At 37.8% G+C, this 13,334-nt stretch overlaps 3 protein-coding genes across 3 annotated transcripts; 2 read left to right on the plus strand and 1 right to left on the minus strand.

The window, feature by feature from the left end:
• The first annotated feature begins 826 nt into the window (after window positions 1-826).
• On the plus strand, window positions 827-2,626 carry LOC126609174 (amino acid transporter AVT3B-like). Its single transcript, XM_050277166.1, has one exon. The coding sequence runs from the start codon at window positions 1,107-1,109 to the stop codon at window positions 2,391-2,393; it is 1,287 nt and encodes a 428-aa protein (XP_050133123.1). The 5' UTR covers window positions 827-1,106; the 3' UTR covers window positions 2,394-2,626.
• Window positions 2,627-4,185: 1,559 nt separating this feature from the next.
• LOC126609190 (uncharacterized) lies at window positions 4,186-7,259 on the plus strand. The gene is made up of 4 exons (XM_050277175.1): window positions 4,186-4,750; window positions 5,304-6,089; window positions 6,459-6,506; window positions 6,598-7,259. Exons 1-4 carry the CDS (start codon window positions 4,568-4,570, stop codon window positions 6,916-6,918), a joined length of 1,338 nt encoding a protein of 445 aa, XP_050133132.1. The 5' UTR covers window positions 4,186-4,567; the 3' UTR covers window positions 6,919-7,259.
• A 2,706-nt stretch (window positions 7,260-9,965) lies between these two features.
• Window positions 9,966-12,409, minus strand: LOC126609194 (uncharacterized). Its single transcript, XM_050277177.1, has 2 exons — window positions 12,249-12,409; window positions 9,966-11,538 (listed from the first exon to the last, which is right to left on the minus strand). The coding sequence occupies exon 2, from the start codon at window positions 11,462-11,464 to the stop codon at window positions 10,328-10,330; it is 1,137 nt and encodes a 378-aa protein (XP_050133134.1). The 5' UTR covers window positions 11,465-11,538; window positions 12,249-12,409; the 3' UTR covers window positions 9,966-10,327.
• Window positions 12,410-13,334: the final 925 nt, after the last annotated feature.

Below are 13,334 nucleotides of genomic sequence, written 5' to 3' on the forward strand. Positions count from 1 at the left end.
TATTTTGTACATACATCCCACATTTCTCAAATTTTATAACACTCATTTTTTATTTTCAGAGATTGAATCTAACCATATGAACACTAAAAGATGAATATGAATATAGAAGTCTAAACAATGCAGCAAACGCAAAATTAAATAATTATCGATATCATCGAAATCACTAAAACAATGAAAACTATGAAGTCTTACCTCATGTGAAGCCCCTGAAACATCGATTTTGTGTTCCATTCGTCAAAAACAATTTTTCTTAATCAACATGTTTGATAGTTGAGAAGATAAATAATACGCCAAAAGTGATTTGGGATGTATTTATAAATCTTTATTTTTTTTAAAGCCTAATAAGGTCAAAATTGTCATTGCATAGTGGAGTAAATAAGTCATTTAATATTAAATTTTAATGTGGGGTGTATTCAACATTTTGTGGGGTATTAATATAAAAACCCTTGATATACCATGATTTCAACGAAATTTATAATCAAGAAAATAATGAAATTAAAAAAAAAAAATTTAATAGGGATTTGTAATTTTATAGTTAAATTGATTAATAAAAAGGAGGTTTTAGAAAATGAAAACATAATAAGGTTGGGTAACAATGCATCATTTTATTTTCTTGAGAGGTGTTTCCACTACTATATATTGATTTGTTAGACAGTTTCATATTATCAACAATCACGTCATATAATTTATAAAATATAATTTAAACAAATAATCCTAATAATACGGTGCATTACACAAAATATAATAATACAATTAATTAAACATCTTAAATAAAATTTTCAACTAATTATATAATTATGACATTTATCGAACCGTGTTTCTGTCGTACGGACAATTTCCCCCCTAACAAGCCGTGTTTCAACTTTCAACCAATTATTCTCATTTGGCTCCTTCGATTACTTCCAAGCTACCCAGCAACCCGCCACATCTACACCAACCATCTTTCCTAATTCCCAATTTCCGTCAACTCTTTTACTCCAATCCAATCTCCAAATTCTCTCTTTTTCCTCCCTAAACCCCAAAATTCCAAATTTCTTACTTTCTACCATTAAAAATTAGAAACTTGCAATTGTCCACCCAGCGAGCGGCACAGAGCGGCAGCAGCCATGGTGGTGTTTGACAAAGAAGCCGGCTCCTCCACCAACACCCTCCCGCCCTTCCCCCGGGAAGATACTCCTCTCCTCTCCAAACCCAGCAAGCTCTCCTCCCAACCCAAGACCTTCGCCAACGTCTTCATCGCCATCGTCGGCTCCGGCGTGCTGGGTCTACCCTACACCTTCAAGAAAACCGGCTGGGTCTTCGGCTCCCTCATGCTCTTCTCCGTCGCCTTCCTCACCTACCACTGTATGATGCTCCTAATCCACACCCGCCGCAAGCTCGAATCCCTCCACGGCGGCGGCCTCTCAAAGATCGCGTCTTTCGGCGACCTGGGCTTCGCCGTCTGCGGCCCAGTCGGCCGGTTCTCCGTCGACGTCATGATCGTCCTCGCCCAGGCCGGGTTCTGCGTCAGCTACCTAATCTTCATATCAAACACTTTAGCCTTTGTTTTCAATTACTCCGGCCCGGACCGGATTCTTGGTCTGACCCCCAAATCAATCTACCTCTGGGGATGTTTCCCATTCCAGCTGGGTCTGAATTCGATTCCAACCCTGACCCATCTCGCCCCTCTGAGCATTTTCGCTGACGTCGTCGACCTCGGCGCCATGGGAGTTGTAATGGTGGAAGACGTCATGATCTTCCTCCAAAACAAACCCGCTCTGCAGGCGTTCGGCGGCTTCTCCGTCTTCTTCTACGGCCTCGGCGTGGCGGTTTATGCCTTCGAGGGGATCGGAATGATCCTCCCCCTTGAATCCGAAGCCAAAATCAAAGAAAACTTCGGGAAAGTCCTGGCCTTGAGCATGGCATTCATAGCTCTGATCTACGGATCATTCGGAATTCTGGGTTACTTCGCATTCGGGGAAGAAACCAAAGACATAATCACAACCAATTTCGGGCAGGGCGTTGTGAGCACACTGGTGCAGCTGGGTCTGTGCATAAACCTGTTCTTCACTCTCCCGTTGATGATGAACCCGGTTTTCGAGGTCGTGGAGCGGCGGTTCTGCGGCTCCACCTACTCCCTGTGGCTGCGGTGGCTGACGGTTTTTGGGGTGAGCCTGGTGGCGCTGCTGGTGCCGAATTTCGCAGATTTCTTGTCGCTGGTGGGGAGCAGTGTGTGTGTGGCGCTGGGGTTTGTGCTGCCTGCTCTGTTTCATCTGATGGTGTTTAGGGATGAGCTGAGTTGGTTTGGGAGTGTTTTGGATGGGTGCATTGTGGTATTGGGTGTGGTGATTGGGGTGTCTGGGACTTGGTCCTCAGTGGCGGAGATTATTGCACCCAAAGCTCGATTTGGTTGAGTGGTTGATCAATTAAGCTTTGATTTGCTGCTGCCAAAACTGTACTTTGTTGCTAGTTTTGTTGATTATTTCACCAATTGTAAGGACTTAGATGTATGTTTTGTGACATAGTGGATATTTTTCCAATTGTAAGGACATCAAATTTACTGGTGATTTGGTGGATTGAGTTGGTACTTCTTGTTGATACTGCTTTTTAAAAGGTTAAAAGTTGTTTGAGTTTGTTTTTGAGTAAATTATAGCAATTATCTCTCAATTTTAACTCAATTAGAGCTATGATCCCTCAAGAAAAAATTCATTACCATTAGTCTCTCAACTTATCAAAGCGTACAGCTATGGTCAATTTCATCAACTCCGTTAGAACTTCCGTCAAATTGAGTTACGCGTCATGCATGTGAGACTTGAGGCTAAATCAAGGGGTAAATATGAAAAATCAAATAAGAAAAATTGTATCAATGATCCCTCAACTTTAATTCAACTAGACAAATTGTCCCTCAAATTTAATTAGATCATAGGTGCCCTAAACCTTAAAGTGTTTTTTATTGCGTTTTAGAGTTTGTTTTTCGCAAATTGCTTCTGAATAGGGTTTTAGCCTTTTAGGGTTTGGAGTTCTCCATGATTTTAGATCATAGATCCTAAACCCTAAACATTTAAATGCACTTTCCAAAAATGTGAAACATCATATTCGATTAAATAAATAAAAAAATGTCTTAAATACGTTGTGATGTCAAAGAAGGGTGTACAAAAATGTGAAACATCCTCTATCTTTATGGGTATGTCTTTAATGTCACATAACAGTAAATATTATTCGAATTTGAATCGTTGAATTCAATTTTCACAATTGTTAGATAATCAAATTTCTTCTCAATCATTTATTTTTGGCACCACTAATAAGAGTTTGGAAGTGCTCTACTTTTGGCACCTACAACTCCACAACTTCATGCACATTTCAGGCCTTATTAATGTTGACAGACATTTACGTTAGGACCAAGAGTAGAAGAACTTGCATAAAATGAGTTCGTCGCTGCATGACATCCCCATCCTTAATAAATAAGTAAAGAATTCTATTCGTGATCATATCTCTTGTTTGAACAAAAGATAAACCACAATTTGTGTGCTCATATTGATTATATTATGAGGCTTGAACAATACAATGACTTGTAACGCCCCAAATGTTTGATGATTTAGACTTTAATAGACAAAAGGGGAAAGCCATAAAGAAATCAAAGACTATTGGGCAGGTGGCTAACACCCATCAAACCAACATCAACCCCTTTCTAACACCTCAGAAATCGATCACTTCACTCCACTTAATGAGTATTCCCCACCCCAGCAGTCCCCCCAAAATCCATGGCCACCTCATACTTTTAGTGATTTGCCAAAAACCCCAAATCCCTAATTTTGCAATTTCTCAGAAATCGATACTCCTACCTAGTGAGTCTGCTTGATTATGACTACGGACAGAGTAAAGTTTCTCAAAACCTCTTGCAGGTGTCCCCTTTTTTGGAAAAAAAATAAATAACAATATAGTGCTCCAAGTTATAAGATGTTTTTAAGAAAAAATTGTAGCGCGATATTGTTAGTGAGTTAAATAGTTAATTATTAAGAAGAAAAAAAAGATCGATAAAGATCGAACCCTCATCATGAATTATAAGCATAATTATTTTCTGTCACTGTGATAAAACACCATCAATTATTTCAAATCATTAACTATTAAAAAATTATTTTTTATATCTTTTAAACGATTAAAACGTTCGAAATGATCTAGTCCGGATCACGTACAACATCCCCATCGCGAAGGGGCAAAATGACCCACCACTTGCTGCACCGAGAAAAAATGCCAGCAATAGCAAGCAACTAGGAAAATAAAGCAAGCAAGGAGAAAAAAGTGGAGAGACATCGGAGGAGAGAGGAGAAGAGCCTTTCTGTTGAACACCACACAATCCTCCATTTTAATCTCTGACACAAGGAAGAGTGAGTGAGTCTCCTTCCTCATTGCAATGCAGTCGTCGATTCAAATCAACCAAACTTCCCACTTTTAGCTTTTACCCATCGTTCCAAATCGTCTTCCATTGACGAAATCGCAGTAAAGGTCGTTGCTTTTTGGGTTTTGGGTTCGTATTCAGGAAACCCAGTTCGAATTTGGATCGGAAAAGGAGAGAAACCTGGTTGGATCAATGTCGTGCTCATCTTCATCTGGGTCGGAGGAGGACGATGAGGGCATCGACTCCTACAGGAAAGGAGGCTACCACGCCGTCAGGGTCGGCGATCAGTTCAACGGCGGCCGCTACGTGGCTCAGAGGAAGCTCGGTTGGGGTCAGTTCTCCACCGTCTGGCTCGCTTACGACACCACCACCTCTGTAAGCCAAGCTTCTTTTTTCATTCATTTTTTGTGTCATTAAAAATGTTTCTTTTTATTATTAGTTATTGGTATGAAATCTTTTCTGCATTACATTTTAATCCCTGAAATTTATTTGCTTTTCATTCATAATTTACATTTGTTTATCGACTTTAGCAATTTTCTTTGTATTATGATGCTTACATGTCTAAGATCTTCCTTAATTTTTTCAAATTTGCATTCTCCATGCATTTTTTTTATTGATGTATGATTTACCTTTCAACCGTATTCGATTGTCTTCGATTCGATGTTTGATCACTTTTGGATAGGCTGAAGAAGTGATTGTTGTCAACAAGACACTATCTTCATATGTTCTGTATATGCAGTAATGCTAAATGCATAATTTCTCTGTGTTTTCGTATTACGATTGTAAATTTTAGCTCTCTACTTCCATTTTTGGCTCTTTCGTTGCTCCATGCATCCGTGTGAAGTAGATAAATCGAAGGAAGAATAATATGTTTACTTCAGTTACTCTGATTGTTGCATCATCTTATTTTCTCTTTTGTATTTGTTAGATGTACGTTGCTCTTAAGATTCAGAAAAGTGCAGCACAGTTTGCTCAAGCCGCTCTTCATGAGATTGAACTTCTTTCTAGTATTGCGGAAGGCGACCCCATGCATTCCAAGTGTGTTGTGCGACTGATTGACCATTTTAAGCACGCAGGCCCGAACGGGCAGCATCAATGCATGGTCCTTGAGTTTCTTGGCGATAGCTTACTTCGGCTGATCAAGTATAACCGTTACAAAGGCCTTAAGTTGAATAAAGTTAGGGAGATCTGCAAATACATACTGATAGGTCTCGACTATTTGCATAGAGAACTTGGTATAATCCACACTGACCTCAAACCCGAAAACATTCTTCTCTGTAACACCATTGATCCTGCCAAAGATCCAGTCAGGGCTGGCCTCACACCAATTCTGGAAAGGCCTGAAGGGAACCTGAAGGGTGGAGCCACCATGACTCTTGTTGAGAAAAAGTTGAAAAGGAGGGCAAGGAAGGCAGTTGCTAAGATTTCGTTGAGAAGAGAATCTATGGGAGTTATTGAACTTCCCAAGTCCGAAAGAAACCTGGATGGGATTGATGTAAAGTGCAAGGTTGTTGATTTCGGAAATGGATGTTGGGCCAACAAGCAAATTGCAGAAGAGATTCAAACAAGGCAGTATAGAGCTCCTGAAGTTATCCTTCGATCTGGTTATTCTTACTCAGTTGATATGTGGTCATTTGCCTGCACTGCCTTCGAGCTTGCAACTGGCGACATGTTGTTTGCTCCAAAGGTGGGACAGGGCTTTAGTGAGGATGAGGTAAAGATGGTTTCACTTTTACACCATTCTGTTTTCGTTTTATAACAAAATTCTATCGCAACAAAGTTGTAGAGAGTATCCATCTTTTCCATATTTGAGAATTCAATTAAACCCCATGGTTTCTCTTTTAAAGCTTTGAACCCCAGCTCCCCAGACAATTCTAATATATGTAGACGGGAATTCTCTTTATGTACAATTCGACATTTTGAATCAGGTTTATGTTATCGACTGTATTTAGTTCTTCGTGTTAATTAATACTTGCAGTTTGTCAAATTTGTGCGATTGGTCATGTTATGCAGAGAATACTCCATTTCTTACTGCCTTCTGTTTACTGGTTTGCAATTGAAATATTTGTTTGATTGATTTTAGGACCACCTTGCATTGATGATGGAACTCCTTGGGAAGATGCCTCGAAAGGTGAAATTTTAATCCTTAAGCACCCCTATATAGTTATATTTCTCGAATAACTTTGTCTGGTACCATTCCTCTCTTATGCTTGGGTATTCAGGTAGCAATTGGCGGAGCTCGTTCCAAGGACTTCTTTGATCGACATGGTGATCTAAAGAGAATCCGCAGGCTGAAGTTTTGGCCACTCGATAAAATACTGATTGATAGGTACAAATTTTCAGAGACTGATGCTCGGGAGTTTGCAGAGTTTCTTTGCCCCATTTTCGACTTTGCACCAGAGAAGCGGCCAACAACTCAGCAGTGCCTCCAACACCCGTGGATCAATGGCAGTACTTCGAACCAGAGCGAGATGAAAAATAAATCTAAAGTGGAAAAGGTGAATGTTGGGATGAGCAACCATCAGATCAAGGTTGGCAAGTGAAGAAAATCCTGGAGGATGGAGGATGATGATGCCGGCAACACCTACCACGCCATATCTAACGCTTCCAAATGACTCCCCTCCGCACGTATGACCTATTGATTGCGATTTAATTTTGTTGATTACGAATCTAATACGATTCTTATTATTTTTCAATTAACTATTACTATAAGAGATGTAAATTAGTAACGATTTTCGCGAGAAAAATGATGTCGAAAAATTCGGATAGAGAATTCGGCTGTCGCTTCGGATATCTGCCCCTGGTGGCTTGTATACTAGCTAAAACCAGAACAATGTTTTCCCACAATTTTTATGCCAATGATGAAGATTGATGACTTTCTTGAGTTAGGGTTTTAGTTTTCTTAATCCTTTCTTGACCTTTGTTTTGCTCTCTAATTTTATTCCTAATTTCTTGAGAATGGAAGATGAATCTGATAAGAATTCGGTACGGATTCGTGCTTAATGAGAATATAATTCAATGGTACGGATTCGTGCTTAATGAGAATATAATTCAATGGATTGTGATGAATTTATACCCGAATAGACAGCGTTAAGATTCGTGCTTAATTATAAACATTTATAATTAGTTATGGTAAATCTATATCCTAATAACGAACAATGAATGTTTCGAACTAACTGCTACAACTGCCTTTTTTTGTGACATAACATTCCACCGGTACATGTACAATAAATCGAGTCCGGATTGTCGCCGGATTCTCTTTGTGAGGATTTCGGAGATCCGTGAATCGTGTCCGTTCATCGTACATCGTGCGGTCAGAAATCATTTTAAATATTTTTATTTAAAAATAAACATAAACAGTAATTAATAAAAATTGATCATGTACGATAAACGAACACGATTCACGAATTCCAAGATCCCCACCAAAAGGATCCGGGGTTGGCAATAAATCGACTGATTTGCAACAAATCAATTGACAAATGAAACATGCTTAATTCCAGCGTCAACTAACAGGTGTATGAAAACCCAAGTGGGGTCACCGCCAAACAACAAGTGGGCCCCACTGCCGACGTACAACAGCAACTTCTGAAACTAATTAACTATGGCAATGCACTGACACGTCGTCATGAATTTTTTTATATTTTAGCATGTCACAGCAGGGATTCTAATATACGAAATATTTGAGTGTTTCGATCGTTAGATTTTTGTTTTTTGATATGAAAATTTGTAATCTCATTAAAAGATTTGGAATGTAAATTTCGAGCATCTTACCATTTTTATGTTATTCTTTTACTATTTGATCTGATTATTGTATTGTTAATTAAGAATCTAATAGAATGCATGAAGATTACGAAATTTATAAGCCAGAATGAGATCCAAAAGTTAATAGAAGTGAAAATGTTATAATAGCTCGCTCGCAAGTGGACGAAACTCCTGCATTTGAGTTCCTCCAAACTCAGCTCTTGTAAGAGAATGCCGCACTCAAACTCAACTCTTGCGAATGAGTTACTGCCCTAATTTTTATTTTTTTGAAGGATGTAAGATTGGTTGGTAGAGGATTATTTTAGAACGTTTAAAAAGTATTTTAGTTTCTCATTAAGGTTAGTTGTAGTATTTCATTTTTTCTTTTTTTTTTTGGTAATTTAATTATAAGAAGGGTTAGCTTTGGTAAAGGCTGGCTTGAATTTTTACACCAAACGTTCAAAAGGGCAGGTCATTTTAGGTAAATGAGGTCATCCATAATATTTTACGTTTTACTTTTTCATCCACAGTCGGCGAGTCCAACTTCCAATTAATATTTGGCTCCGAAAGGTTCAAGAGTCAGCACTACTGGACAGTAACCCCAATCCCAACACATTTTAAATTACTGACATACCGCTGTAACTGTACTTTTAGACAAACCCCATATCAAGCGGATTACATCAAGAAAGTATACATCAAGAGAGTATTTCCTGTGTCATAAAATAAAGAAAAATATAAAAAAATATATTATTTCTTTCACTTGTATTATGAATTATAGAGTACTGCTTGTATACACCGTGCTTAAAAAAATTTCTTGTGCTATTAGTTCAATGTAAAATTCTCCATTTTAGTATAGACTCGCTCATAACATGAATTAAAATTCATAATCGTTAGGTTATTGATCATTGAATTATTTGATAAGGATTCACCCGTCAATCTCGATCGTTCTAGAACTTTTTATTCATAGTTATATGAGAAAGAACACAGTGATCCAAATGTTGCTTAATTTTTATGTTATGTAATGGAATCTTTATATTTTCTTGATAAATATTTCTCTCGATCCAGATAATATAATTGGGTTTATTTTTTAGAGTTCTTTTATTATTTCTTTTATAAACATAGTGTTTTTAATGATCCATTTTTTTGGTTTTTTGAAAACAATTTTGTTTGTTCTTTAAAAATTCCTAGAATTATAAAACATTTCTTTTGCAATTTTTTTTATTTTTTTAGTAGTGAGCGTTTATGATAGATTCAGAGTTCAATTCTCTTAATATAACCGAAAAAAAGTCGGTATATCATATGGAGTTTAGTTGCTGGAAAGTGGAACTGCCATATGTTGAGAATATATCGTCTTTTCTAATCAACTCTTTAGGCCAAAACCTAAATGAGATCACCAATTTTTTTTAACAAATAATATTATCTATCCTAAGGGGGGGGGTGAATGTGGACTTAGTCTCACAATGAGCTAATAGTAATGTGATTCAAATTCGTCTTTGACGAGAATATAACTTAAGATTTCTCACTTACAAGTGAAGAGGATACCACTGACCATAGTACTAAATGTCAAATGAGATCACCATTAAACACCAGTATTATAAAAAGTAAAAAGGTGTTTAACATTAATTAAAGCACAATTATGTTCTTTTTATATTTCTGGCAGCATGTTCAAGATTGGATCAAGAACAGCAGAGTACCAAACTGATCAGATAACACCATATAAATGCTCTGCATTTATGGAAAGAATTTACCCCATTTCATAATTACTGTAAAGAATTTACCCCATTTCATTAATTTCACACACAGTAAAAAATTCAAAGCAGAACTTTCACTGCAAGTAAAAACCAGAAAAGGAAAGGAATGATAATGTTTTATACATCTATGAGCACACCAGCAGTAATTATTGTGCAACATATCAACAAAACACTAGACATGCTAATTACATCCCTGTTATCTCAGCTTCAAGCTTTGCTTTGCTGTCAAATGAACAACAGGCAATTCGGACGAGCCGGTAAAAGCACGACGGATGCAAGAAATGTAACATCTAAATTTACATGTAGTCAGTTCAAAGTTCATTACAAAGCCAAATGGAGCGAAAACAAAGAAAAGGTAACGAAATAAGGCCGTTTTCTATAAGACGTGAAGTTGTGAATCCTACCTCAGCTATTCAATCCTATCTCATGGCTCACCAGTCACAACAATATCCTTTTGACATCAAGATTGCACGACTTTATTTTGTTTCCCGCATGCTGGAGCCTTGAAATCCTTGCATTTCCACACCGGTGCAGCCTCAATTGGTGGCATACTATCGGCTGAAGACTCCACAGGAAACAAAGGCTTCTTTCCGGCATTTGGGTTACCCATGTTCATGTCTGTCAATGGGGAGCCTCTCGCATCTGTTTCTTCTTTCAGATTTGCTTGATCCCTGAAGGTGCAATTGCTCAACGGCAACTTTTTTAGCTTCACTCTTCCCCTCTTTTTACCAGTGGTACTCACAGCATCCCAAGTTTTCTCCTTCATATGACTTGATTCTGCTTCTCCATTATCCATTTCCATTTGACCCACGTTATCAGGTCTACCATTTTCGTACAAGTCTTGGATGGTGCCTTCGACATTGACCTTATCTGCCATAGAATGTCCATTGCAAGTAGATGCCGGGTTTTGTTCCAAAACAATGCCCCCATTGGGAACCCTAACTTTCTCGGAACCATGTGAGATTTTAGGCCTCTTGTTTTTATGACCCTTTCCGTCAGCACTTGATGAATTCTTTATGATTCTTGGAGAGCTATTTATAGCTCTGTGCAACTTTCGGGCCAACTCTTCGTCCTTCTTACAATTTTCAATCGGTCGGTATTTTTTGTACAAGAGTTGAACTGGAACGTGCTTCTTGAACTTGTTCTTTTTCAGGTGTTTTTCCTTGCCTGCTGTTTCTTCCGAAAAAGAGGCAACCAAATCTAAAGCACTCTTGGCTGCAGCCACTGCCTTCGCAGCTATTGCGGCTTTCTCTTCAGCTGCAGCTCTCGCAACCTCTGCAGCCTTCACTGCAGCAGTAGCAGCAGAATTCGAGACCTCTACTAGCTGCTCCGGCGAAAGGTTAGAGTTATGAGAACTCAATATATTGTTAAGGCGGGTGTTAAATTCACTTGAAGAATGCGATGAAGAAGAAGATGCAGAAGCTGAAGCTGAAGCTGATGCTGAATCTGCAGCTGCAGCTGAAGTAGCAACTAGAGACAGCCATGCAACACTATCACCATCCGGGCTCTGTTTCTTCAAACCAGCAAGCAGACGTTTTCGTGGAGGCAGAAGGACATCAGCATCCAAATGATTGACGTCACAGATGTTTGCCTCCATCGGTCTGCTTCCAGTATACCCCTTTTACACTGCAATGACAATTACTCTTCACACAGAGGGGATGACCACTCCATCTACATAATAACAAGAACTAAATCAAGTTTTGATGAAAAGACAAATGCTTGATACATGAAAAAATACCCAAATAGAAAAACCCTAAAAACTTTGCAGCCTACCAGTCCCAAATCCGAAATCAATCCAACCGTTCTTAAAATCAAATCAACATACACAGATCGTTTGTTTACTCGTGCAAAAACCCGAATGAAGAGACAAGAACTTAAAATTCAGATTTGGGTGGCTTCAGGTTCCAACAAAAACCTTAAAACCAATAACCTCGACTAAATCCCGGGAAATTCACATAGCTAAATTGAGTTCTGTCTCCTCTTCTTCAATCAACCTAGTTAACTTGCGACAACGAAAGCACATCCGAAAAACCACAAATCACCTTGCCCTTATCCAACCCTCAAAATTTTCCCGGGAACCAAACAAAGCTTAATCAAACCTCATCCAATAAAATTCAACAACATTTACAACACAGCTGAATCACAAGCATCACAATCACAGCAAAATTCAAACACACCAACCCAAACTCATCAAACAAACAAGATCGAAAGCAGACAATCAAACGAGCAATAATCGAAACCAATCCGCAATCCCACAAAGCTCAATTCACCAGAATTCAACAAAATCAATGCAAGTTTCAATTGTCATTACCAACAATTCAATCAAAATTCAATACAAATGATCACAACAGAGAGAGGAGGGGAAGCAAAAAACAAAATACCTGATCTTAAAGCTAAAGCTGTCTCCTTTGAGACAAAGGAGAGAGATAAACGGCAGAGCTGCAATTAGGGTTTTCAGAGGGAGAGGAAGAAAATCAGGATGGTGAAGGAAAAATGGAAGATGTTGTTTGTTTCCCTTTTATATAATATTATTAATTAATATTTTTGTGCCAAAAAGACAGAGAATTTCGATTGGTTCTGGTTCTGGTTCTAGAACCCCCACAATTAAACCCACCATTTTTGTTCCTTATTTTTTTACCCATTTACTCACTCTCTCCTGCCACCATGGCATCACCATGCATTCATGCTAATTTGCTTATCCATTCTTTTTAAAATTTTGTTTTTTAAATTTTATTTACCCCTCACTCTATTTATTAACTCATTTATGAATGCCAATTTCATCCTTTGTCAAGTTTGTTTTTAATTGTTTAATTATTTGTTTCATGTTTTTGATAGATTCAAACTCATAACTATGAGTAGGATGCATTTTTGCTTATCATTATCAAGTGGTGATCACGCTTGCCACTTTACTTATTATCATTGAATGTGTTTAAATTTTGAGATCCACCATACACATCTTAAAATTTAAACTTATTAAACGGTAATAAATAAAATGAAGAGCAAAAATATTATCTTATTGAGTAGCAAGAAATAAAAATATTATTAACCAAATTGAGCTACAAGCTACTGACTTAACAAATTAGGTTTGATGACTCATTGGGTAATTTTTGGGTTGGTCATGGTCTTGCTTGGATAGATTAGTGAGGTTTTGGTTGATGTAGGGGTTTACCTTTTTTTTTTTAATTGGGGTGAAAAGGGTATTATAATCATGTTTGATTATTTGGGTTATGTGGTGGTTAGTTGACTTTTGTTTTGAATAATGTTGTATTGTCCAAATCCCACGAGAAACATTGGATATTAACTGTCACCTCATGTTTTTAGTATAATATTTTATAATATTGGCATAAAATTGACGTTAAATAATGAGGTGACATAGTCCATGAGAGTCTTTACTTTGAAATAATCTCCTTAGCATTTCTCGCATCGTTATTGTTGATTGATTAGTAAAATTCTAGTTTAGTGGTGCA

The sequence above is a fragment of the Malus sylvestris genome, chromosome 2 (assembly GCF_916048215.2).
Source record: "Malus sylvestris chromosome 2, drMalSylv7.2, whole genome shotgun sequence".
In the NCBI taxonomy this organism is placed as follows: domain Eukaryota; kingdom Viridiplantae; phylum Streptophyta; class Magnoliopsida; order Rosales; family Rosaceae; genus Malus; species Malus sylvestris.